Genomic DNA, 25,332 nt, shown 5'->3' with positions numbered 1-25,332 from the left:
TATGTATTTCTCTTTGTTTTTCCAGTCTTGGTCTTATTATGGTCTACTAGATTATTAAACATATTCTCAAGCTGGATAATATCTTTTTAAAAGGACAGAGCTTCAGACTACTTTTTGTGAGTCCCAAGCCTTTCTGGTATTAAGTTGTTGCTGGGAAGCTGTTGATTCAGGAAACTGCCTTACTGACACGCATTGCAGTGCTTAGAAACTGAAGTTCTCCATAAGGCAGGCTTCCCAGGAGTTTTGTTTTGTTCCCTAAGTGGTGATCCATCAATGTAATCCTCTTTGAAGAAGAAATTACTTACTGTAATGTTTCTTTTCTGAAAATGCATTATCATTGATAGATGGCTGTAATCGACTCTTCCATTAGTTTGTTGGTAATACATTCTCTTTTTTATTGTTACAGTTTCTAGTATTTAGATTCAGAGCTAGAACTTTAGAGTCACGAGGTATCATCAGCTCTCAAATAGTCTGAACTTAAAACTCAGATATCTGTTCCAGTTTTAGTTACTTATACTAGTACACTAAGAATGAACAGGAATCTATAATAATCCTTTTAGAAACTGCTAAGAACTAATTGACAGTCTCCCTCCTCTCAGGGAAGAGAAAGCTAGTGATACATAATCAATTCCAGATCAGTCTGTGAAGATTTACCATGGTAAAAAGTGATAATAGGTCATTTCTTAAATATTATAATTTTATGCAATAAAAATATCTACCTATTTGAACAAGTACGTATTTGAAGAGAACTACGTAGCAAACAATTTTCTCCATATGTCTACTGCAAAGACTACTTGATAGTATCCAGGTGCCAGGGCAAAGTCAAGGAGAGTTCTGAGGCTCTGTCACCCAAGCTAAATCAGGACTATCAGAGTGGAAAAATTAGTAAAGGAAGGGAGAAAGCAATGGGGCAATTAATGAGAATATAAATATGAAGCTGGGAATATGAATGAATTTTATTCTGTCATAATGTTTGAAACAGGGAGTGCCTAGCTAAGCAGCAGACAACAATGACAGATTATTTTAAGAGCTCAGTCTTTTTATTCTTGACAATTAGGCAGTTGATTTAATATTTGATGATTGTAAATACTTGTGCTAATATTATTTACACATTTTTATAAGATATCTGTAGAACGGTAAATGTATTCCTAAGTGTTGGGTATAAACTTTTACTAGGTAAGTTAACATACCATCTGGTTTTTCCTATGTTTTGATCAGTATTTTTTAAATGTGATTTTGAGCTATCCGTTATGTCCTCCTCCTTACAAACTCATTCTCTAGCCTCTACTTATTTGATGATATGATGTTTGTCCTATCACTCACATAAACCTCAGTAAATATTACGTGACTTTACTCCCTAGTAAAACCTTTCTTCTTTTACCCTATTGGTCACAGAATTATCTTGAATTTAAACTCACTGGAGGGTAGCAGTTTTCTTGGTCAGGAAAACGAGAAATGTGAGACAAGTGTCTGTCTATGAATAAATTTCTTAGGCCTGAACCCAAAGGTATACACAAAAGCAGGGCATTATAGAAAGAGCCTTTTACAGAGTGCTCAAAATTGTGTGTTAGTTTGAAGTTGTCGATGTTTGGGAAAACTGGTGGCACGTAGGTCATCAGGTTTCCCTGTACTTGTGTCAGTGATGTTTATGCCAAGCTACCCACTAGAACAACTTGGGGAGCTTTTAAAAGGATGTTAATGCCAGAATTGTACCCCCACTGATAGTGATTAAGTTGTTAGGATAGACCCTGGACACCTGTCTGTGTGCCTATCTATCTATCATCTATCTATCTATCTATCTATCTATCTATCTATCTATCTATCTATCTATCTAGTTCCCTGGGTGATTCCAATGTTCAGCCAGTGTTGGAAACCACTGAGTTACATGAACAGAGAATATATATTAACAAAATCTCAAATAGTTTTTAGGTAAAACTCTTCTTGCCTCACCTTTGTCGATTTGATATTTGTTTTTCAAAGTAATTTACATATTTAGTAGTTTAATCAGTATTTGACTGGCTGCATAAGCTGATCACACAGTACCAGAATGGGATATAAATGAGCAGTACTCTACTTTGGCTAAACATTATTTCAGGAACTTTCACAAATCTTAATGTCCAGGTCATACCCAAACCAGTTAATTCAGAATCTTTAGGGATGAGACTTAGGTGTTAGTAATTTTTTTTAACAGCTCCCTAGGTGATACAAATGTAAATCCAAGTTTGAGAACCACAAATCTAAATAGATATTTGTTGATTTTATTTTCTTGAAATGGTTTCAGTCAAGCACAGTCTCACTCTAAGTCTTTCTTTTTCAGGATATTATTGATAGGCTTATAATTTTGAATTCTGAAGCTAAAATTCGTTCTTTATTCAACTATGAACAATCACACATCTTTGGCCTACGGTAAGATGCTAAATTTTATTTGAGATATATTTTGATATTGCAAAAGCATGGAAAAAACATACGTTCTGTATCTTTTCAAGAAGTATTTAAAATAAACTAACTTTAAAGCATATTTAAAGGTAATTTGCCTTCCTGTAATATTGCACAATGTAAAGTATAGCCATTATATTTTTATTATGGCCTTTGTCTACATTTAGGTTCTGTATTATTACAGTGTCTTCTACTTTTTTTAGATATATAGAGGCATTTTGCAGACTGTACAGTTTACTCAGGAGCTTCCTGGTTTGGTATTAGATTAGACTCCTACCATAATATAGTCTGGAAAGAGGCATAGAAATAGTTGATTTATCTTGAAGCTCAAATTTTACTCTTTTATGTTAATCATATTATTTAACTTCAGTCTCCCAAGTTTTAAATCTTTCTGGCTGAGTGTACAAGGTCTGTCCGGGAAAAGTCCAGCCATTGTTAATATAATGAGGAGGGTTTGCACAACATTGATGTGAACTGGAAGCCAAAGAGAGTGGACTGGAATTTGTATGCATGAACAATGATGACTTCACTGTACTAGTCAGTGGGGGTGATAGATGCTGTTGAGTGAGCGTGTGTATTGTGTGGCTATTGCATTCAAAATGACTGAGAGAGTAGAGCAATGAATCTGCTTCATAATGAGTGTTAAGCTTGAACATTCCTCTGTGGAAACCATTCAGATGATTCAGAAGGCTTTTGGGAATGACTCAATGATTGCAATGCAAATAAAAGTGGCATAAATGCTTCAAAGATGATAGAGAATCTGTTGAAATCATCCATGTTCTGGAAGGCCTGTAACAAGCAGAACACATGAGAATGTTGAGCGTGTACATGCTGCAGTTAACAAAGATTAAAGATTGGCAACTAACAGTGCAAGAACTAGAAGCTGATATGGGGGTTCTAAAAACTACTGTGACTGAGATTTTGACTCAGGATCTTGGCATGAAACATGTTGTGGCAAAATTCGTTCCTCAGTTTCTGCTACCAGAACAGAAGGAAAATCGTGCTGCAGTTGTTAATCACTTGATTCAAACTGCTACCAATGAATTAGATTTCCTCAAGAAGGTCATAACCAGAGACGAATCATGGGTCTATGGCTATGATCCAAAAACCAAGGCCCAGTCGTCCCAGTGGAAGTTGCCTAGTTCACTACGCCCAAAGGTGTGGCAAAGTTGCAGCAAGATCAAGACCATGTTTTGAACAGTGGAAGAGACGCAGGAAAAACTGCGTGAGGTCCCAAGGTACCTCCGTTGAGGGGGACTGAGGCATCATTGTCCTGCGTACAATAGTTCTTGTATCTTGTATCTTTTTCTATGAAATCTTTATTTTACTTAGTGTTTGGCTGGATGCTTTCTGGACAGACCTCGTATATTCCTTAAGGTTTTATTTAGCATGTTCAAATGGCTGGGGTTGGAGTAAGAAGGGTAAGTAGAAGAAGTGTTTGGGCTACAGCAACTCATAAAAATTCTTAATTTTTTGGTCACATTTGGACATATAACTGGCTTCTTTATTTACACTTTAATACCTGTAAAAGCAGCTGAATTAAAGAAATTTTCCTAGGTTTGTGATTTTTTTTCTTCTTTCTAATAGAAAAATAACCTTTTCAAGAATGAGGGAGGGGATCAAGGAGAATGCTTTCCCTAAGAAATAAAGCAATTACCTTTTTAAAATTAGAATTATCTTATAGTAATGTATATTATAGATCTTGTACCCAAAATGTTTTAACCATTCATTAATAGCTGAGCTTCACTTCACCATTCATTAATAGTTCAAAGAAGATAAAAAAAATCTGCATCTGTTACAGTCTGTTGGCTATTGTGCCCTTTATCTCTAAATGAATTTCACACTAAATTTTAACTTTCTGTGTATAACATCTGATATATCACATAGCAAAGAGTGATGAAGAATATTAGGAAAAATTCATTCAGTAGAACCTCCTTTTGCATAGCAGTTATGTTTCTGAGTTTTTTCATTGTAGAACATAGATTTTCGCCTTTTGTTATTGATATATTAAATGAATTTCTTCCTATTTTCTTTATATTTTGATAGAATAGTGTTTTTCTTTATTATTCTGGCAAAAAATTTAACAATAGGATTTTAAGTTATGTACAAAGCAATCCAAAAGTAAAATGGTCCTGGCAATAAAATACATTAATTTTCATAGTATGCGCTTTCTCATAACATCCAAATGGAGTCAGTCTATCCTACACTAGAGAATTTGTCATATCATTGCTGATATATTTAATGGAATTGTGCAGTGCAGTAGTTAGCAGCAGGGGCTCTGGAGTCAGACTGCCTGTTATTCACTAGTTGTGCAAGGTGAGATCTCAGTTACTCATCTGTACAATGGGGAAAATCATGTATTTTGCAGAGTTATTGTAAGAATTACATATGAAAAGTAAAAGGGCTTAAAACAGTGTTTGTCTTGTAACAAGCACTATAAAAACGTTAGTAATAAATAGTAGTGGTTCTTTAAGTGTTGGTTTTTTTATTTTCTTGCTCTTTACTATTTTTGTGTTTTACTAGGAAATAAATTTTGTCTTCATTTTTTCAGTATTCCAGTGGTCTTCTACATGCTGCCAAATAGTTCGCTATGTTACTATTCAAAGAAAATGACAAAATCACTTTCTGAGGACGTTTGTATTTTATGTGCCTTTTAACAAGTTTTTAATTGATAAGAAATCTATTTCATTGTATTTTGAAGAACTTTCGTATAATATTGGGTTGGCCAAAGAGCTCTTTTGGTTTTTTTCGGTAAGATGGCTCTAGTAATGCCTAGTTGTCTTTAACTTCATTTGAAACAATTTTGTTAGATTGTATTTTGACAGCTCTTATATAAGTGTGCATTAAAAAAACTTAGCAAATTGGTGAATTTTTGTGTAGCCATTTTAATATTTAAGATGGAGGAAAGCATGAAACATTTTTGGCATATTATGCTTTGTTATTTCAAGAAAGGTAAAAATGCAACTGAAATGCATAAAAAGATTTGTGCAGTGTATGGAGAAGGTGCTGTGACTGATTGAACTTGTCAAAAGTGGTTTGCGAAGTTTCATCCTGGCGATTTCTTGCTGGATGATGCTCCAGGGTCTGGTAGACCAGTTGAAGTTTATAGCAATTAAATTGAGACATTAATTGAGAACAGTCTACATTATACCACATGGGAGAAAGCAGACATAGTCAAAATATCCAAATCAATAAAGTTTTTGGTGAAAATGAGACATGTATTTTATTTTATGGAAAAGTCTAAATGGATTTTTTGGACCAACCCAATATTTGATTCAGTTTTATTTTTAAGTCATACTTTAAAGTTATTTACTTTCTGTTTTTTTCTAATTTCAGTCTTGCATTGGTCATTGAAGTCCAATGGAGTGATAATTTAGATCACTGCTTTGTATTATATAAATATAGTGTTTCTATGTGTTTTGGATTCTTACCTGTATCTTTCACTACCATAGTGTTTATGTTTGTTTCTAATTGTACCATTCCCTTCAGATCATCTCATTAATGTGTTTAAGTTTTACATTTAGCATTCCTTGTTGCATTTACTTCATGTTTGCCCCTGCTTCAAAAATTTTGAAATAGCATAAGGGTAAGTTTGATACAACTCCTTTAGGTTTATGCAACACGTAGATGAAGCTATATGGGACTTAGTAAAATGTAGATTGTCACATTTCAACACCATCACATTATTTTTAAAAATTTGAATTTTTATTTGCGAAGATCTTACAAATCTTATATGGTAAATCTATCCTTTACTGCTGTTGGTGTCAGTATGCAGACATGCATTCACATATTCCTTCTTAAAATGAAAGATCAAAATACCTACAAAAAGAAATTTCTTTGACCTTACGTCTCTCTCCAGCTACTGTCCTATTTCCGTGCCTCTCACCATAGCAAAAGACAACCTGTACAAACTGTTGCCACTTACTCACCTCCCTTTGCTTCTCAGCCCACATGGATTTGACAATGATTCTATAACTCTCTCAGAACTGCACATCCTGCTCATTTTAAGATTACTTGTAACTTTATAATGATGAATCTAGTGGATTATTCTCATTTTAATTCTCAATTTACTGTGACTATCAGCAGCATTTGATATAATGGACCATGTCTTTAGTGTGAATGTTCCAGTCTCTTCACTTCTGTGATACCACACACTTCGATGACTGCTGTTTCTTGTCCTTTGCATTCCCGAAGGAAGCTCTGAATGTTGTTGACTACTTACTGGTGGTCCCAGGCCCACTTTTTGTCTTCACAGTAGTCCTCTCCTATCCACAAGAGCCCCCCAGTGGCTGTCTGAAATTGCAGATAGTACTGAACTCTGAATGTATGTTTTTTCCTCTACGTACATATACTCGACGGTTTCTCTTTAGCGTGTCCACATTGAAAGCATCAATACTCATGCACTTCGGGGCCATCACTAAGGAAAATAAGTGTTACTTGAACGCAAGCCCTGCAGTGCCACTCCAGTCGATCTGATAACCAAGATGGCTACTCAGTGACTAATGCGGGAGTAGCATTATACAGCACGGGTACGCTGGATAAAGGAATGATTGATGATCTGGGTGGTTTGGAGTGAGACTTTATCACGCTGATTTGAAGTTTAAGGATTGTTTATTTTTGCAATTTTCCATTTAATGTTTTCAGATCGCAGTTGACCATAGGTAAATGAAACCATTGAAAGCAAAACCGCAGAAGAGGGGGGACTACTGTATACACTCTGCCGCTAGTTCATCCACTTAGATTTGCCTTTAAGTATCATCTGTATGTCAGTGGATGTCCCAGTTTATATCCCTACCCTAAACTATGCTTCTGAGCTAGCAGACTCACATGTACAACTCCCTCCTGACATCTCAATTCCTACATTTCTCAGACATCACAAACTTGACATGTCTAAAACTAAACTCTTGAAACATCTCCCACAAAAAACAAACAAAACAAATCAGTAAATGGCCCAGCCCTGTATATAATTGTTTAATACTAAGAGTCATCTTAATTTTTTCCTTTGCTTTTCAAGCAATTTATCTTTTTTTTAAAGAAATTAACCGATGCAGGAAACTACTTACAACTAAGTGAAATTCTTACTAATTCTGAAGTGACATTATTAACTTAAAGAAAAATCATTGTGGATGTCTTTTTATGTATATACAGAATATAGAGAAATAATTTTTTATAAAAAGGGAATAATTCTGTTTTTTGCATTGTTTTATATATTATATATTTTTATATTTACTATATATGACTGCAGAATATTATATGTATTATATATTTGTTCAGGCTATTACAATTGTCCCAATTTTACTCCCTTTGCTCCCTTCCAAGTCCCCCCAGCACCCTCAGGCACCCCCACACCATTGTCCGTGTCCGTGGGCCAGGCATGTATGTTCTTCAGCTAATCTCTTCCTCTGCTTTCAGCCAGTCCCCGCTTCCCTCCTCCCCTCTTTTAGCTGTCAGTCTGTTCCATGTTTCTATGCCTCTGGTTCTATTTTGCTCCTTGGTTTATTTTGTTTATTAGATTCCACATGTAAGTGCGATCACATGGTTTTTATATAATTCTATATATATTCTAACTGAAATGTGTATGAAAGAGAAGAAACCCAAGTGACGCAGAAGAAATTGCTGAACTTCATATGACTTTTTTTTCTTTTTAAATTCAAGGGGTAGTTATTTCCCCAGAGATTTCCCCAAAGTTAAGAAAATATTATGTAAAACATTTCAAGTGGTTTGAGCATTATAGTTCACTTTTAGACAGTACTGATTGACTCTCTAGTATGAAAAATGAGGTCATTGGACTGCCACCTTCCCTGTCTCTACCTAAGTTAGAAGGATGCTCTGCCTTTTCCTGACCTGTCTTCATGAGTCTGAGATCCTATTATTTTTCCCTCTATCCTGGAGGGAGTTTAGGCAAATCTGGGTCACTTGGTGTAGTGACATGATATGCAGTACTTACTATATATGACTGCAGAATAAGATTTATAATTTTTTAATTTACTTTTATCTACTTTATTTACTCAGCAATATTTATTGAGCACTATTGTGCTTTGTGTGAGATGTGGAGATAAAAGGACAAGTAAGCTGTGGTGCTCATTCTCTTTAACCTCACTACGTAGTGAGGAATCAGATATTAGGAAAATGAAAAAAAATGTGAGGTAATTAATGCAGAAAAGAGATACATCCTTGTGAATTTCCTCACCCTTCCCATTTTAAATAACTTTCTATTTTGGAATCCTTTATATTGCTTTCAAGGAGCTGCATAATATATCACCTTTCCCATGCATGTTATTTTCTTCTTTTCCTCATCCTGAACAATGCTCTGAGATATTATGGCCTCTATACTTGTTTTTTATGACTTGAATATTTCCTTCACATTTGTCTCCTTGCACAAATTTGGCTCATCTGTCAAGGCCAAGGTTGCTTCATGAATTACTTCCTTTGTGACTTATTATCACAACTCTGATCTTGTCTTTACTGCATGTCCTTTGCCTTTATGGTCCTTCCCACAGACTAAAACTTAAACATCTGGAATACATATTATTTTCCTTAACTTTTATGTCCACCACATTACCAAGTACTTTTTGGTTATTGCCTAACAGTTATTTGCTAAATCTGTTGATTAAATAAACCAGTGTCTTGAAACTCTTTTTAAAAAGGAAGCAGTGCATTTATTGAAAAATTTGGATGTAAATTTTTTTTTGAATACATGGTCTTTTAAGGATACCAAATAAAGCACAATCTTTTTCTTACTCTCTCTAATTCTTTTTTTTTAAAAATTGACTTAACATTATAATAGTTTAAGTGTCCAATATGATTTAATATTTGTTTATATTGGGGAATAATCACCATAGTAAGTCTTGTTAATATTCATCACCATACATAGTTACACAATTTTAAAAATTATGATGATAACTATTAAGATTTACGGTTGTAGCCACTTTCAAATGTGCACTGCAGAGTTATTAACTATACTCACCATGCTGTACTGCATCTCGATGACTAACATATCTAGAAGTTTGTACCTTCTGATCCCCTTCACCCATTTCATTCAGCTCCACCAATCTGTTTTCTGTATCTATGAGGTCATTTTAAAAAAAAATTTAGATTCCATGTAAAGTGAGATAATGTGGTATTTGACTTTGTCTGTTTGACTGACAGTATAATGCCCTTAAGTTTCATCCATGTGTTGCGGCTGGCAAGATTTCATTTGGTATTGCTGAATAATATTCCATTGTATATATTTATTTTCTTTATTTATTCATAGATGGACATTCTGGTTCCTTCCCTATCTTGGCTCTTGTAAATAATGCTGCAGTGAACATGATGGCGGCGGGGGAGGGGGGCGGGGGTACACCTGTCTTTTTGAATTAGTGTTTTAATTTTCTTGAGAGAAATACCCCAAACTGCAATTGCTGCATCATATAATAGCTCTATTTCTCACTTTTTGAGAAACCTTCCTTCCTACAGTTTTCTGTAGTGGCTGCATCAGTGTACGTTCTCACCAACAGTGCTCAAGGGTTTCCGTTTCTCCACATCCTCGACAGCGCTAGTCATTTCTTGTCTTTTTGATAATAGTCATTGTAACAGCTGTGACAGGATATCTTATTGTGATTTTGGCTTACATTTCCCCGATGATTAGGGATGTTGAACACCTTTTTATGTACATGTGGGTCATCTGGATGTCTCTCTGGAAAAAGTGTCTGTTTAGATCCTCTGCCCTTTTTTTAATCAGGTTGTTTGTATTTTTACTATTGAGTTCATGTATTCTGGATATTAACCTCTTATCAGATATATGATTTGGAAATATTTTTAACCATTCAGTAGCTTGCCCATTCATTTAGTTGATGACTTCCCTGCAGCACAGAAGTTTTTCAATCTGATATAGTCCCACTTGTCTTTTTGGCTTCTGTTGCCTTTGGTTTTGGTGTCACATCCCCTGGAAAGTTTTGATTCTGCCCAAGGATTAGCAGCTTAAGATTTTTTAACTATATTTAGGTTAGGGGAATGTTATACTTTGCCCTATATTTTATTTCAATATAAAGACTGTGTATCACTTGTAGGAATTTCACATTCAATATTAATAGTTTTTTATATCAAACTGCAAATTAAATTTTACAGACTTTAGAATTATTTATTAACAACTTAAATCTTATGAAGTAATTTTTAATTAAATGTATACATTAAAATTTAATATTAAAGAAAGGTTGAATACAGTTCTCCTAAAACCTGTTTCTAATACATTTGAAACCCTTCTGTTGTCTATTTATTGTTAATTTTCTTCAAAGCAAAATTCAAGAATATATACTTACAGAACTGCCTTTAAAATTGATCATTTGCTATTTCAGTTATTTTGTTTATCCACCAGCAATAGATTTTGTACATGATATGATGAACAGTTTTATGCATAACTATCTTCTTTGTAAAAAAAATCTGACCTATAAGATGACTTTAAGAGGAAAAGTAAAAAAAATATATTTGTTTATTTGTTTAGAAACATTTTGGTTATTTTAACATAGACACACATCAGTATCCTACTATAATAAATCATCAAATTATTTATTCTCAGTGACCCAGAGGCTAAATAAACTTAAATATGATTAACAGTAATGAGAAATAATTTTAGAATGATCTCTTGTAACCTTTTTTTAATATCAGAAATTAGAATATAATCTGACTACAAAATCATCTACATTTTGGATTTTGTATGCACACAGACATGCAGACCTACGTATACACATATCCAATATCTAATTTTACTCTATTAATTTTTAGAAAATAATCAAATGATCTATTACTATTTGAAGACATCAGTAACTGATTTAAAGTTCTTATTTAATCAACAAATTTCTGTTTACACAGATTAGAAAATAGTGAAAACAATGTTCTTTATCCTACCTCCTAAAGATATCCACAATTAGCCTCTTCATGCCCTTATTTTTCAACCTTTAGCTGAAATATGTTTTTGAAGAATTGGAATTTCACTGTTTTAAAATAGTCTTTTTTTATTTAGTTATTTAAAAGTATCCTTTATTTCTATAAATATTTATCTATACCATAATTTTAAAGGACTGAATAGTATTCCAGTAAATGTAGGTTATTTAAAATTATTATATACCTTCATAAATAACTCTATGCCTATAATTATTTCTTTACAACAAATCCCTAGAAATGGACTTGTGAAATTCAAGAGTAGGCAATTTTCAACCCTTAGTGTACTTCTATCTGTTCTCTTTTTATGACTCATTTTACTTCTCTGTAACATTTTATATTCTACCCACTATTGATACTTTAAAAATACTTTTTTATTCACTCAGAAAATACTTATTAAATTTCTACTAAGTGCTACATGGCTATATACAGTTTGTTTTGAGAGTTATGTGACTTCTTTTTCCTCTTTATTTTTGGATTCCTTTTTATTGGTCATTCTTTTCTGATTCTCCTTCCTCTCTACCTGCCTTTTCTATTGAACTCTCTTCTAGTATATGTCATCAGTCCTCTTTGCCATTTCCTCCCCCTACAATGGCTTAAATTACCACTTCTTTACTGACTAATCCTGTGTCTGTGAATCAATCCCTAAGTTTTCCCTTGATCATATGTCCAAACTTTATTGAGCATTTGGATCTGCATACCAGGCAATTTAAGCAAACTCAGTATGTCCCAAAACTATACTCCATGCACTTACAAAAGTCCATACCAACCTCCAGCTTCAGGAGATCTCAGTGCACTTTCTGAAACGAAGATCTGAATTTGGCACAAGAGCAAGTGAGCAAGAGGCTCTCCACAGCCCCTGCTCATGTCTGTGGCTCACACAATGTTTTGTTGGCAAACTGGCCCTGCTGCTCTTTTCTCCTCTCCAGACCCCGTCATATGTGTTTCAGAAACTTGAGGTTCTAGTTTTGGGGGTGTCGTCAGTTTGTACGTAATTCATGTCCCATTCTTGGTTTTGGTTATCAGACAGGTAATTGGGCTTTGCAATTCTGCTAGCTAGTTTGTGTTGATCAGAAGGAAATCTTTTGTATTAGATTACTATGTTGTTTTGTTAAGTGAGATAACATACACAATGTACATCTTTGTTTAAGAGTTTGTAAAAATATAACATGGAATTTAAGGTGATACACATATCAAAATATTTAGAATATTAGTGAAAATGAAATGTGTTAACTCAGGCTATCTCAGGGAGAAATATTAGGAGAAAGCAACAGGGTAAAGAGAAGGGGCATGTGACTGCAGGCACGAGGTAAGCAAAGAACGTGCTTGGAATTCCTTCAAGTGGAGATTATACCTAGGACTAACCATTCCCATACCCTGGACTAGTGCCTGCCTGTGCACATTCATGATGTGATAATATTCGATAAGTGATATACAAAGTGTGTGGTAATTAAGAAAGAGATCATTCTTCTGTTGGTGAGATTTGATTTGGGTTATTAGAAAACTCCTGGGGTATCTACCATATTCAAACTACATTCCAAAACAAGTGAAAGAGTTACTCCTGAATTTCAGACATTGTTTTATTCCTGTAAATAGTTAAAATAATTATTCACATTAAGTAGACACTGATTTTCATTTCCAAAAATTAATTGAAATTCAGAGATGTTTGGTTGAATTTTAAGGGTAAACTTCTGTATACCATGCATTAAAAACACAGATTCTTCTAAATTTATGAATATTTTAGTGGGTGTTAACTTAGCATTATCTGTTCAAGTGCCACAATCTCTGTGAAATTCTAAAATTCAGAAAAAGTTTAAAAAAATAATAAACTTTTTTATAATGTACTTTCTATCTATACCTAATTTTACCTGAAACAATGTGAGACTTTATAATTTTTATTTAACCTGAGGAATTTGAAATATAAATATCTTTTGCCAAAGAAGTATTAATGTGCTTGCTTATGAGGTATTGCTCCAGACTCCATCTGTCCTGTATTTTGTTGTTGAATGCTTAAAAATTCTAAGTTCTTTGTCCTTTGGTTTACAGGTAAGGAATCACAGACCTTTACATCATGACTTTGCAATTTTTAAATCACTCAGGCGGAAGGAGTTGGGGGAAGGGAAAAGAAATAAATTATACAGTGTGTGGTATTTCAGAATCTAGCTTTGTAGTGATGTAAAATGCCCATTTCCAGACTAGATTGGGAGGCTCCCTTTGCATCTGAGGCAAAACAATATCTGTGTCTTCCTGTGGAAATCTGGGCCTAAGGCTCAACTGCAGAACTCTTAGCATCCTGGCTCACTGAAGGCATGGTGGGCTTTCCTCAAGTCAGCACTGACACAGAGCCTCGTAGAGGACTTGCAGCAGTGGTCAGTGTGAGCTGGTGCACCGCATATCCTGACCAGTTGATAATAACAATCTGGCCCCAAACTCTTCTTTTGCTTAATTATGCTTACTGGTACATATTCAAAGATATATTGATGTCTCCTGGGGAGCATCAAAAATTTACGTAGCTGCCTGTGACATTACAGTGATAAATTGGATGTTTGTACATTATTTTGGGTTATACAATATAACATGTTAAGAGCATTTTTTTCAGTGCTAAGAAGCCCTTCATTAGTATATTTATATTTTATAATATATATAAAACATATAACTATATCACAAAATTTACAGGATCAATATATCAAGGTTATAATTTATCTCATAAGAACAGTAACCAATTTGAGTCCTAATTTTTAACACAAAATCCTGCAAATCTTAGTAGTTTGTTTACCTTGGTTAACCATTCTGAGTCCTACCTGAGTATATTTTGATTTTTTTTTTTCCACTCAGTAATGCCAGTTTCTTATGGTTGAACCTAAATCCTTTACCCAGAGAAATTTTATTTTAGGTTTCTAATTTAAACAAGGTAAATTCATTTGAATATCCAATTCATGTGTAATATTTTTTATAGCTCTCTTACCCAAAATATTTTTCTTTATGACAGAAATTAAATCATATTGATTTAGTTTTATTATATTAGAGACAAAATTTAATTAGGTAAAAAGAACTTTTAAAAGAGAATTTAGAGCTTAAAAACCAAATATTTGTTTTACCTATTTGAGTAAAAGTAAAGAACTGAGTAAAGGTTCGGATTCTACGTGGTTTAAATTCTATGTGGTTTAAATTTTTGAACCACGTATGGATTCCACGACTTCCCACCACCAGCAGAACCTCTGTCTTTTTGACAGAATAGCTAGACAAGATGTTTGTTCATGGTTTATGTGTTATCTACCAACCATTATTTTTAATTTATTTTTAAGTACTAAATGTACATAGTTTAAAAGCCAAATAGCAGGGGAAGGTTGATAGGAATGAAAGGTTATCCTCTACCCATCCTTCCCACTCCCAAGCCCCACTTCTCAGAAGCTGCTACTTTCAACTCCTTGAATTCTTTTTGTATTCAGCTCCAGGTTTTTAAATAACATGCTTGTACTATGCCATGTCTTGGTTTTTAAACTTTATCTGTTGCCTTTAGAGATTTATCAATAGAAGCTTAGAATTTAGATTTCCTGTGCTCTTCCTCTCTCCCTGCTCCATGGTTTTACCACAATCTTGATTAAACCCCTGTTGAAAGTTTGCAGTATTGTATCTATGTAAACATTATTCATTATTTATATAGTATACCATGATTATATTTTCTTTTTTCTACTTTAGTTTTTCCTGAAATTAATAATTGCATGATTTTGTTCGTTTGCTTTATTTTCTGTGCATGACTAATGTATCCTTAGATTATTCTAAAACATACACTGCTACCTCCTCTGCTGCGTAACACTTACACAGTGCTTATTATGTCTTAGGAACTGGTACTATTTTTTACATTTAAGTCACTTATTTCAGAATAGTCCTGTGAAACAGGTGCTCTTCTTATCTCCACTTTTGTGAGTTGACTTACCTGAGCCAGAGAAGTTAAGACATTTTCTTAAGGTGACACAGTTAGTAAATGATGAAGCTGGTATTTGAATCTAAATGTTCTGGTTCCTGGGAATATAATATCTGACCCATATATTCTACTGCATCATGAGATAAACGCTGAAGTGCCTTACAATTATTCTGTCTAATTATGTCCCAGGTTTTTACATTCTTGAGGGCAGGGGCCATGTTCCATTTTTATTTGTGAAAACATATACCTAGTTTACCCAGTAAACTAGAGGACATCTGTTTTTATTGTTTTTTGTTGTATCACATCTTGTTGTTCCATTTTGTACTGGAGGATTCTTTTGCCCTATGTATTAGCCTTCTTGGAATTTCCCTTTTCCATCCTGGGAACTGTTTTTGTCTTTCTTCTGAGTTGGATCTTCTTTTACCTGGGATCAAATTTCCTATTTCTTGGTGTACCCCCTTGTTTTGATGGAGATACTTTCTCAATAAGAAAGGTTTGTGGGACAAAAATTTTTGAGACAGACACTGGTTGGAGATTTTCATAATATAATTTTGTGAGCTACAGAACAAATTGATGAATTAAAACATATTAGTAGTCCAAGAAAGCTAAAACCCAAGCTGGCAGTGGGAAGAGGCTCAGTAGCAACTTTTGAATATCACAGCTTTCTAGAAGGAGTAGGAATTAGAGGCACCACTGAGAATGGAGATGAAAGCAGATTAGGTGGAAGACTAAGATTTTCAATAATAGGGTTATAGGATTATTCCCTAAACTACCTGACTCAGCTGGTATTGTGCATTATGATCTTCTAAAACATAGATTTGTACATGTACAGAACTTCACCATCAAGTCCAAATAGCATTTGTAAGAAGCCTAATCTGGTCCTGAGGACACAGGTGAATTGGATGAACATTTAGCACACACATTCATGACACATACTTTTGGCTAATGGAAACTCTCTAATTTAGGTGACCGAGGAAGAAGAAAACGTTAACTCTAGTTCATAGATGATACTGTGTGAGATGCTAGCACTTGCTACAGCTGGACTACTATAGCTTCATAGCTTTTCAGAGAGGGAAAATATTGAAGTAGCATATCTATTTATTTCCTTTGTCTAGTAGGTAAAGTTAATCTACTTTTCCTGTATCCTGAGAAAGACACATACAAACACTTAATGAAACTTGCCTGTGTCACTAACTGTTGATATATTTACATTAATTTATTTTAAATTATTTTAATATGTTATCTTTGTTCATAAAAAACAAAAACATACCATTAAAATTTTATTTAGTTTACCCATGAATTTAGTTTCACCTTGGATAATTGTTGACTTTTTTTGGAATACTTCTTGATATAACCAGCTTGCTTTATATGTGAAGTAAACAGCAAAATGGGCAATTTGGTTTGGAGCCAACAAAAATTCAACTTCACGATTTGTTGCTTATAAGCCTAATCATATATAAATTTTGAGATATGTTTGTCTGATCATTTTTCTAGATTAGTGGATATAAATTAATCTATACTTCTATTCACTGTGTAAACCTAGCCTTGGTATTATGGTTAGGCTAAAGAAATAAAATTGTCTCACTCAGGTGGCTTTTTCTTCCATGTTCACTCTAGATCCCAGCTTATACAAACATGCTAGTAAAATTAATGAGTCATTAAAATCTGTTTATTAGATGATTATATAACTTAGTGGTAAATGACAGTAGTTTTTATACAGTCTTACAAGAATCTTTATGCATAATCATTAAAGTATGCACTTTTTTTCTCTTTTATTATTATTATTTTTTATTTTTCAAATACATTTGTCTTCATTTTCCTACCACCACTTTCCTCTGCCCCTCCCACCCTCAATCCTTCCCCACTTTGACTTTGTCCATCTGTCCTTTATACATGGTCCTTGATTTGACCCTTCCCCTTCTTTTCCCTCTTACCCTCTCCTTCCTTCCCTCTCATTACTGTCAGTTTGTTTTTTCTTTCAATGTTGCTGGTTATATTTTTCTTGCTTGTTCATTTTGTTGATTAGGTTCCACTTATAGGTGAGATCATATGGTATTTGTCTTTCACCCCTTGGCTTGTTTCTCTTAACATAATGATCCCCGTTCTGTCCATGCTGTCACAAAGAGCAGGAGCTCTTTCTTTCCTTCTGCTGTGTGATATTCCATTGTATAAATATACTAGAGTTTTTTGATCCACTTACTGATGGGCACTTCCAGAACTTTGCTATTATAAATTGTGCTGCTATGAACATTGGGATGAATAGGTTCTTTTGAACTAGTGTTTTAGGCTTTTTAGGATATAATCCTAGCAGTGGAATTGTTGGGTGAAAGGCAGTTCCATTTTTAGCTTTTTGAGGAAATTCCAAACTGTTTTCCACAGTGGCTGCCCCAGTCTGCATTCCCACCAACAGTGCACTAGGGTTCCCTTTTCTCCACAACCTCTCCAGCACTTGTTGTTTGTTGATTTGTTTATGACGGCCACTCTGACTGGTGTGAAGTATTATCTCATTGTGGTTTTAATTTGCATTTCTCTGATGAGTAGTGATGCTGAGCATCCTTTCATATGTCTCTGGGCCCTGTTTATGTCCTCCTTGGAGAAGTGTCTGTTCAGGTCCTTTGTTCATGTTTTAATTGGATTGTTTGTCCTCCTGGAGTGGAGTCGTGTGAGTTCTTTATATATTTTGTAAATTAAACCCTTGTCTGAAGTTTCATTGGCAAATATATTTGCCAGTGATATATTTGCCAGTAGGGTATGCATTCTTTTATTAGTATTTTGAATTTGTTTGTTTGTTGAATATACGTTTATACTTCTTATAGGTATAATGATATACATTTTCCTATTACCTATCCTAGCCCTTAAATTTTTAATGAAATATTAAAATATTAAAAATATAAATATATAAATGAAATATTAAAAATATAAGTATAAATGAAATATAAAAATGAATTAAAAATATAAATATAAATAAAAATGTCTATGAGAGTGTATAGATTTATAAATTATTCATTCATTTCATTATTCTTTTTTAAAAAGTTATTTTGGGTTATTAGTGGAGGTACTTCGTTGAGCTCCATAAAAACTTTTAGGGGAAAGTGGTGGGGGGAAGGTGGAGACAATGTATTTGGAAAATTAAATTAATTAATTAAAAAATAAAAATATATTTTCCTCTGGGGGGAAAATCTTTTAATTTTTTATTAAATTATTATACAGTGTATATTTAAATTTATAATTGATTTGGAAAAGTATACATATCTTTAAATATTTAATATTCTCTTCCTGGTAGGTGCTGTCTATTGAATTATTTTTATATTCTTCAGTGATGTAGCTCTCTTCATATAGGTCCTATGAATTTCTTATCTTTTATATATTTTCGCTATTGTTAATGTATATTTTCCATGGTAATGCTTTAATTTGTTATTACTAGTGTAAGTAAATTATTTTGTGTTACTGGTTACCCTACTTAATTCTCATATTCATATACATATATACACACATATACACACATACACACACGCACGTGCATTCCCCTCTGCATTGACTCAACACGTGTTTTCCCCAGCTTTCTAGTGGTTTTCTCCATTTTAACCAAATAGGAAGCACATCATACTTGCAGTTCTTAGGTGTAAACTTTGGAGTTTGTATTATTTTTATATCAGTATGTAACAAATTACCACAGACTTTGTGGCTTGAAATAGCACACATTTATTAACTCAGTTTCTGTCTAGGTTCACCTTAGTTGGGTCCTCTGTTCAAAGTCTCACAAGACCATAATCAAAGTGTCAGCTTTGGCCATGTTCTAATTTGAGACTCAATTAGGGAAGGATCTATTCCACACTCACAGAGATTGTTGGAATTATTTGTTCATGTCTTTAGGACTTAGAGGTCTTGTTTTCTTGCTTCATGGAGGATAGAGGCCTTCGTAGGTTGTCAACTGAAGGCTGCTCTCAACTCCTAGAGTCATCTATTGTCTTTACCATGTGGTTTTTCTCAACATGGCTGTTTGCTTCTTCAAAGCCAGCAAAAGGGAAAGACTCTAGCAAGAAGGGCACAGAGTTTTATGCAATGCAAACATGTAACCACATCCATTCTATCACCTGTAACAGGCTGTGGTTAGGTAAAAGTCCAAGTCCTGTCAATAATCAAGAGAAGGGAGTCTCACAAGGGCATGGGTACCAAGAGGGTGGGGATGATGGGGGACACCCTAAGGTTCCACCACAGAGCCTTTCTTTTAATATATAGATCCTTTACTGACAATGCTCAGTTTTAGGCTATTACCTTATCTAAATTATTGCTATAGCTTTTTTTTTTAAACCAGTATCTATACTTCTCTTTCTGCCTAATATCAGCCTATTCTGTGCACAGCAGCCAGAGTGAACCTGTTAAATCACAAATCAGATAATCTAAGTTCTATATTCACAAGGTTTTTCATTTCATTAGGATGAAACCATACTCAACTGGTTTCTCATGTCATCAAAGAAAACATCACAATGGCCTTACAGAGTCCTGTGTGATTTGGACCCTTAATATTATTTTGACATCATCTCCTGATACTTCCTCTTTACTTACTTCATTTTAGCTACATGAGCCCGCTTACTACTCTTCAAACATGCCCGATATACTTCCACCTTAGGTCCTTTGCCCAGGCTGTTTGTTGTGCCTGAAACACTTTTTCCCCAGGTCACTCCATGGCTTGCTTCTGCATTTCTTTTTGGTCTTCACTGAAGTGTCACCTTGGTGAGGGGACTCTCCTCACCACCGTATTTAACATTGCATACAGTTATTTATCCACAACACCCCTTTGGTAGAACTTTTTATTTACTTCTCTGGTTTAATTGTATCCATGCTGTTTTTTGTTTTGGTTTTTAACTTTTTATTTTGTTCATTATGTATTTCCCTCCTCTATTATTTTGCATTCCATACAGACTGGAATTTCTATGCATGTATATACAGTGATGTATTTAAAATGGTGATAGATATTTGGTATTCGACCAATATTTTAAAATTCAGTAAATTGAATTTTATCTCATGGATGAAATGGTTTCCAAATAAACAGTTTTATCATATTCTAGTAATGAATATTATTATCTCTTGTCAGATATCATGCCTCTCTGTTTTTTCTCATCTTCTTTGTGTTGGCTTAAACTTTTAGAACACTGCTAAATAATCATGGATGACTTTGCTTTCCTCGTGATCTTAGTGGGAATGCTTCTCCTGTTTATGCTTTTAGCTCTTGCCTTGAGATAAATTTGTTTTGTAAATCAAGTTAAAGAAAGTAACCTTTCTTTAATTCACTTAGAATTTTTTAAAGGACAGGGAATAGAAAGTCGATGTTGAATCTTAAATCAAGAAGCTTTTAAGTATCTCCGGTCAGATGATTATATGGTTCTTTTCTATTACATATTGATGTCATGAATTACATTAGGAGATGTTTTTGTATTAAACTATCCTTTTCTTCCTGGAATGAACTGTACTTGGTTACGGTGTGCTATTCTTTTAATTTACTGCTGGATAAAATTTGCTAAACTTTATATTATTCCTAGTACTTGTAAGATCTTAAAAGTCTTACATCATTTGTTATAGTTTCTATTTGCTCATCCTGTAATGAGAAAAATTTCGCTCAGGTATTTATTTGCTTTCAGACTTGCTCCAGTTCATTTTATATCTTCTCATTGTCCACCTAGACCCTATAGAACCTTTATTTCAAATCATAAACTTGAGGACATTGGGAGTCATTTCCATTACCAGTTCACTGAATTAGTAGCCTAAAGGAAGGAAAAAGGTCACTAGGTTCTCCCTAAACCTTTGTGTTGATTAGAAGTTAGAGTGTCATGGTCCTGGTTAGCTGGGATTTTCAACAGGCCTAAGTTTTTGTGTGTGCTTTGTCCCCTTTTTGAGCTGTTCCCTCTGAGCTTACCGTGGAGGTAGTATTACTTATTATTAATTGTTTCTATAGCTGATAACCCTTAATAAATAATTGGATCATTTATGACTCCTTGTTCCATCTTGTTCATTTGACTAAGAACTGTAGTAGGACCAGGGATCTTCCTGTGCTGTGCTGTGTTCCATTTGCAGTGTTGCAGAAGAGGGTCAGGTTTTTCACCCGAGTGCACTCCTAGGACTGGCTAGTTTCAGATTCAGTTTTTTGGAAAGAGTACTTTATAGAGGGTGCAGTGTACATTCTCCTGTGTTGCAACAGGAACCACATGGTTTCTACTTGTCTCTCTTTTAGTAATGTTAAGGTAGATCAATGCCCTCATTTTATGACTCATTTTACTTCTCTGTAATATTTTACATTCTACCCATTATTGGTACTTAAAAAATACTTCTTTATTAACTCATAAAATATTTATGATTTTTCAGCTTTACCGGAGAATTAAAAAGTTAGCCATTGATACTTAACCTAATAAACATTTCCTGGACTGGTAGCAAAATGATTGTCATTTTTTTTTGTAATTAATTGCTAAAACAAAAATGGTGGCAATTTGCAGTTTTTTTAAAAAAAAAGTTAATGCTTTTATTGCTATGCCATTGGCATAATCTTTATTTTTTTATTGTTGTTCAGTTACAGTTGTCCCTATTTTTCCCCCATTATTCTCCCCTGCTCTACCCACGCCCATCTCCCACATTCAGTCCTCCCCCCATTGTCTTTGTTCATGGGTCCTTCATACATGCTCCTTGGCGACCCCCTGTTGTCCCCCATTATCCCTCCCCCTTCTCCTCTCCGGCCACTGTCAGTTTGTTCTTTATTTCCAAGTCTCTGGTTCTTTTTTTCTCACTTGTTTGTTTTTTTTGTTTGTATTGTTCTCAACTTGTTTGTTGATTAGGTTCCACTTATAGGTGAGATCATATAGTATTTGTTTTTCACCCCATTGCTTATTTCGCTTAGTGTAATAAATATTACATTTTCCAATTCCATCTGTCTGGTCGCGAAGGATAGGAGTTCTTTGTTTCTGCTGCATGGTATTCCATTGTGTAAACGTACCATAGTTTTTTGATCCACTCATTTACTGATGGACACTTCGGCTGTTTCCAGCACTTGGCTCTTGTGCATGATGCTGCTATGAACATTGGGGTGCATAGGTTCTTTTGAATTGATGTTTCAGGATTCTTAGGGTATAATCTCAGCCGTGGAATTGCCGTTTTTATGAGTTTGCTGATATTACTATTTTATTTTTATTTATTGATTTTTAGAGAGAGAGAGGAAGGGAAAAAGAGAAGCATCAATTTGTTGTTCTCCCATTTATGCATTCATTGGTTGATTATTTTATGTGCTCTGAGCGGATATCAAACCTACAACTTGGCATATTGGAATGATGTTCCAACCGACTGAGCTGCCTGGTCAGGGCCTCCCTAACTAATTTTCAAATTAACGAGAAAAAATGTACTATTTCTAGGCTTAAAATTTTTTAAAGCTTAGGAGTTACCCATGTCTTTAAATAGTAGTATTTTCATAGGAAAAACTTTTGCAGTCTTTGCTGTTCATATTGATTAAAGTATAGGCTCTGGCATAGGTGACATCCCTTTTTTGTTACAAAGTCCTTTATAACAAAATAATAAGCATGTAATTGCGAAACATAAAAATATCACACTCAAGCACACCATATGACATTTTAGGTGAAATGTTCAAATTAAAACTATAAATTATCACACCCATATTATTACCCTATCAACCACACTCAAGCAGGCGTTACTTCTGCCAGACCCTGTATATCTGAAATAGCTATGTGATAGTTCTTAAACTTTGTATTTTATGTGTAAATATTTAAGACACTAAGAAAGTCTCTAAAGTTTTAGGATCTATTTTGTAAAACCTACTTTTTATTTTTTCTCTTTATACAGGTTATTAAGTGTCATGTGCTGTAATTTAGACACTCTCCTTCTATTAGAGGCTCAGTATCAAGTATCTGAAATATTACTATATGCTCAAGAAGAAAATATCTTAGAGACCTCTGAGGGCCACAGGTAAAATAAAAAGGAAATAAAAAGGCTATTAAGACATGAAAATGACAACTTTTTTTTTCTTTACAGATGCTTTGTTAAGACAGTAATTTTCTGTATAGTCTGTTTAATGTTTCTCCACTCTGAATTCAACAGATTTAAACAACAGAGTTAAAAAACAATTAAAATATACATGTCACAGTTAGAAATATTTTGATAGATGTTCTTGGAGAGGACTTACAGAGTATTACTTTCTCAGTTTTGGTTTAACTTAGATTTTTGTTTGGTGTTGCAAAATAGTTAAGTGGTAACTTTTTTTAATGGTTCCATGAAGTTTGATCCTCTTTAAATTCAGACTGCATTTGTAAGATAACTCATTAAACAAAATGTTTGATTTTTGTGTCACTTGTAGAGGAACTCTTTTTTTTCATTCTCGTAATTATGTTAGTTCATAGTCATAACTTCTGATTATTGCAAAATGAGGTTATGATCATATCTGGATTTTTTCTGTTAATATATCACACTTGCCATTACCTCAATATGGCTGACATTTATTGAATGCACCCTTAATAGCTGGTACTGTTTTTGTGTCTATAATTTTCAAAAAAAGTGCACCTTCATCTCAGCTGCTCTTGGAACACTGTGGAAGGCCAGGCCCACTCCCAGGTGCTCTAAGTTTGATACAGGATAGTGTTGACAGCTGCAGGGAGAGTAGCTGTGGAGGCTGTTTAACAGCAACATTGAGACTTTGAATTTAAGACACTGGGTCTAGAACTTAAGGGAGCTTTCATAAAAATGTGATCAAGTCATTGTGAAAATAATGCATGTCTTAATTCCATTTGTTAAAAATGCATATTGATTATTTTTTTAAATGTCAAGATCCATTATAAAATATTAAAAAATTTAAATATATTATAAAATCTCAGCAATTAAAACATGACACCAGCACAGAAATAATCAAGTAGGTCAATGAAATAAAATGAGCATTCTAGAAACAAATGTATATATCTGTCTAACAATGTAACGTATTGATTAAATTGATACTTTAAATCAATGGGGAAAATAAGGCTTATTCAACAAATAAGGTGCATGGACTACTATTACTTGAAATAAAACAAATATAGAGCCCTATTTCACACATTATACAAAAAATATTCAGGTGAGTTAAAAATCAGTATGTAAAATCTAAGGAGTTTTTGGAGAAAATACAAAATAACATTTTTCTTACCCTGAAGTAAAATATTCAAACCCAGAAGCTATAAAGTAAAATATTGACCATATAACTATATTAAACATTTAAGACTGTACACTAATATACATATAAAAAAAGTTAAAGGACAAGTAATAGAATAGGAAAATATTTGCAACACATCTAAAAAAGTGTTAATAGTTATTTTTAGGGAAAAAAAATCCTACAAACATTTAGTAAAAAAATGGATAAAGAATATCAAAAAGTCATTTAGAGCTTTTTAAAACTAATAGAAATTGGCAAGAAATATACAAAACCAGGTTGAGTTTCAATAAATAATAAAGTAACAATTAAAATAACACATCATTGTCACAACCAGATTACTAAGTATTAAAAATATTGGTAATTTTTAAAAATACAGTAAAATATGTGAAGGAAATATTCTTTTATTAGTTTCATTCCTTTTATTGTGTCAGTTGTATCTCCATGAATTTTTTGCTCTCTAGCAAAGGAAGCCAAAAAATACAGAGTTAATTTAGCTCTTTTGAAGTGATAACAGTGATAATCTTAGAGCTATATTTAAGCAAGCACAATGGCCTACGTACAAGGATACTTAATGTGGAATGGTCTTAAAAGCACAAAAAACATTGTTTTTAAAGATTTTATTTACTTGTTTTTAAAGAGAGAGAAAGGGAAGGAGAAAGAGAGAAACATTGATGTGAGAGAGAAATATTGATCAATTGCCTCTTGTGTGCACCTGACTAGGGACCAAACATGCAAACCCGACATGTGCTGTGACCAGGAATTGAGGCAGCGACTTCTTCTTTTGTGGGAAAATGCCTGATCTATGGAGCTACACCAGTCAGAGCCAAAAAATTTTTTAAATGTCCATCTATAGCAGGACGTTTAAAATGTTTGGGATACA

General features: G+C 33.8%; 1 protein-coding gene across 1 annotated transcript in view; it reads left to right on the top strand.

Moving 5' to 3' along the window:
- Nucleotides 1–25,332, top strand: part of TBC1D32 (TBC1 domain family member 32) — a 170,350-nt gene that overhangs the window by 81,955 nt on the left and 63,063 nt on the right. The window contains exons 22-23 of the mRNA XM_054569887.1: nt 2,318–2,406; nt 23,120–23,242. Of these exons, the coding sequence (XP_054425862.1) occupies nt 2,318–2,406; nt 23,120–23,242 (212 nt within the window). The remainder of the gene's footprint in view (nt 1–2,317; nt 2,407–23,119; nt 23,243–25,332) is intronic.

The sequence above is a fragment of the Pteronotus mesoamericanus genome, unplaced genomic scaffold (genome assembly GCF_021234165.1).
Source record: "Pteronotus mesoamericanus isolate MK-2021 breed Mesoamerican mustached bat unplaced genomic scaffold, CSHL_Meso_final contig_20, whole genome shotgun sequence".
Taxonomy (NCBI): Eukaryota; Metazoa; Chordata; class Mammalia; order Chiroptera; family Mormoopidae; genus Pteronotus; species Pteronotus mesoamericanus.
This window is presented reverse-complemented; position numbering and strand designations above follow the sequence as displayed.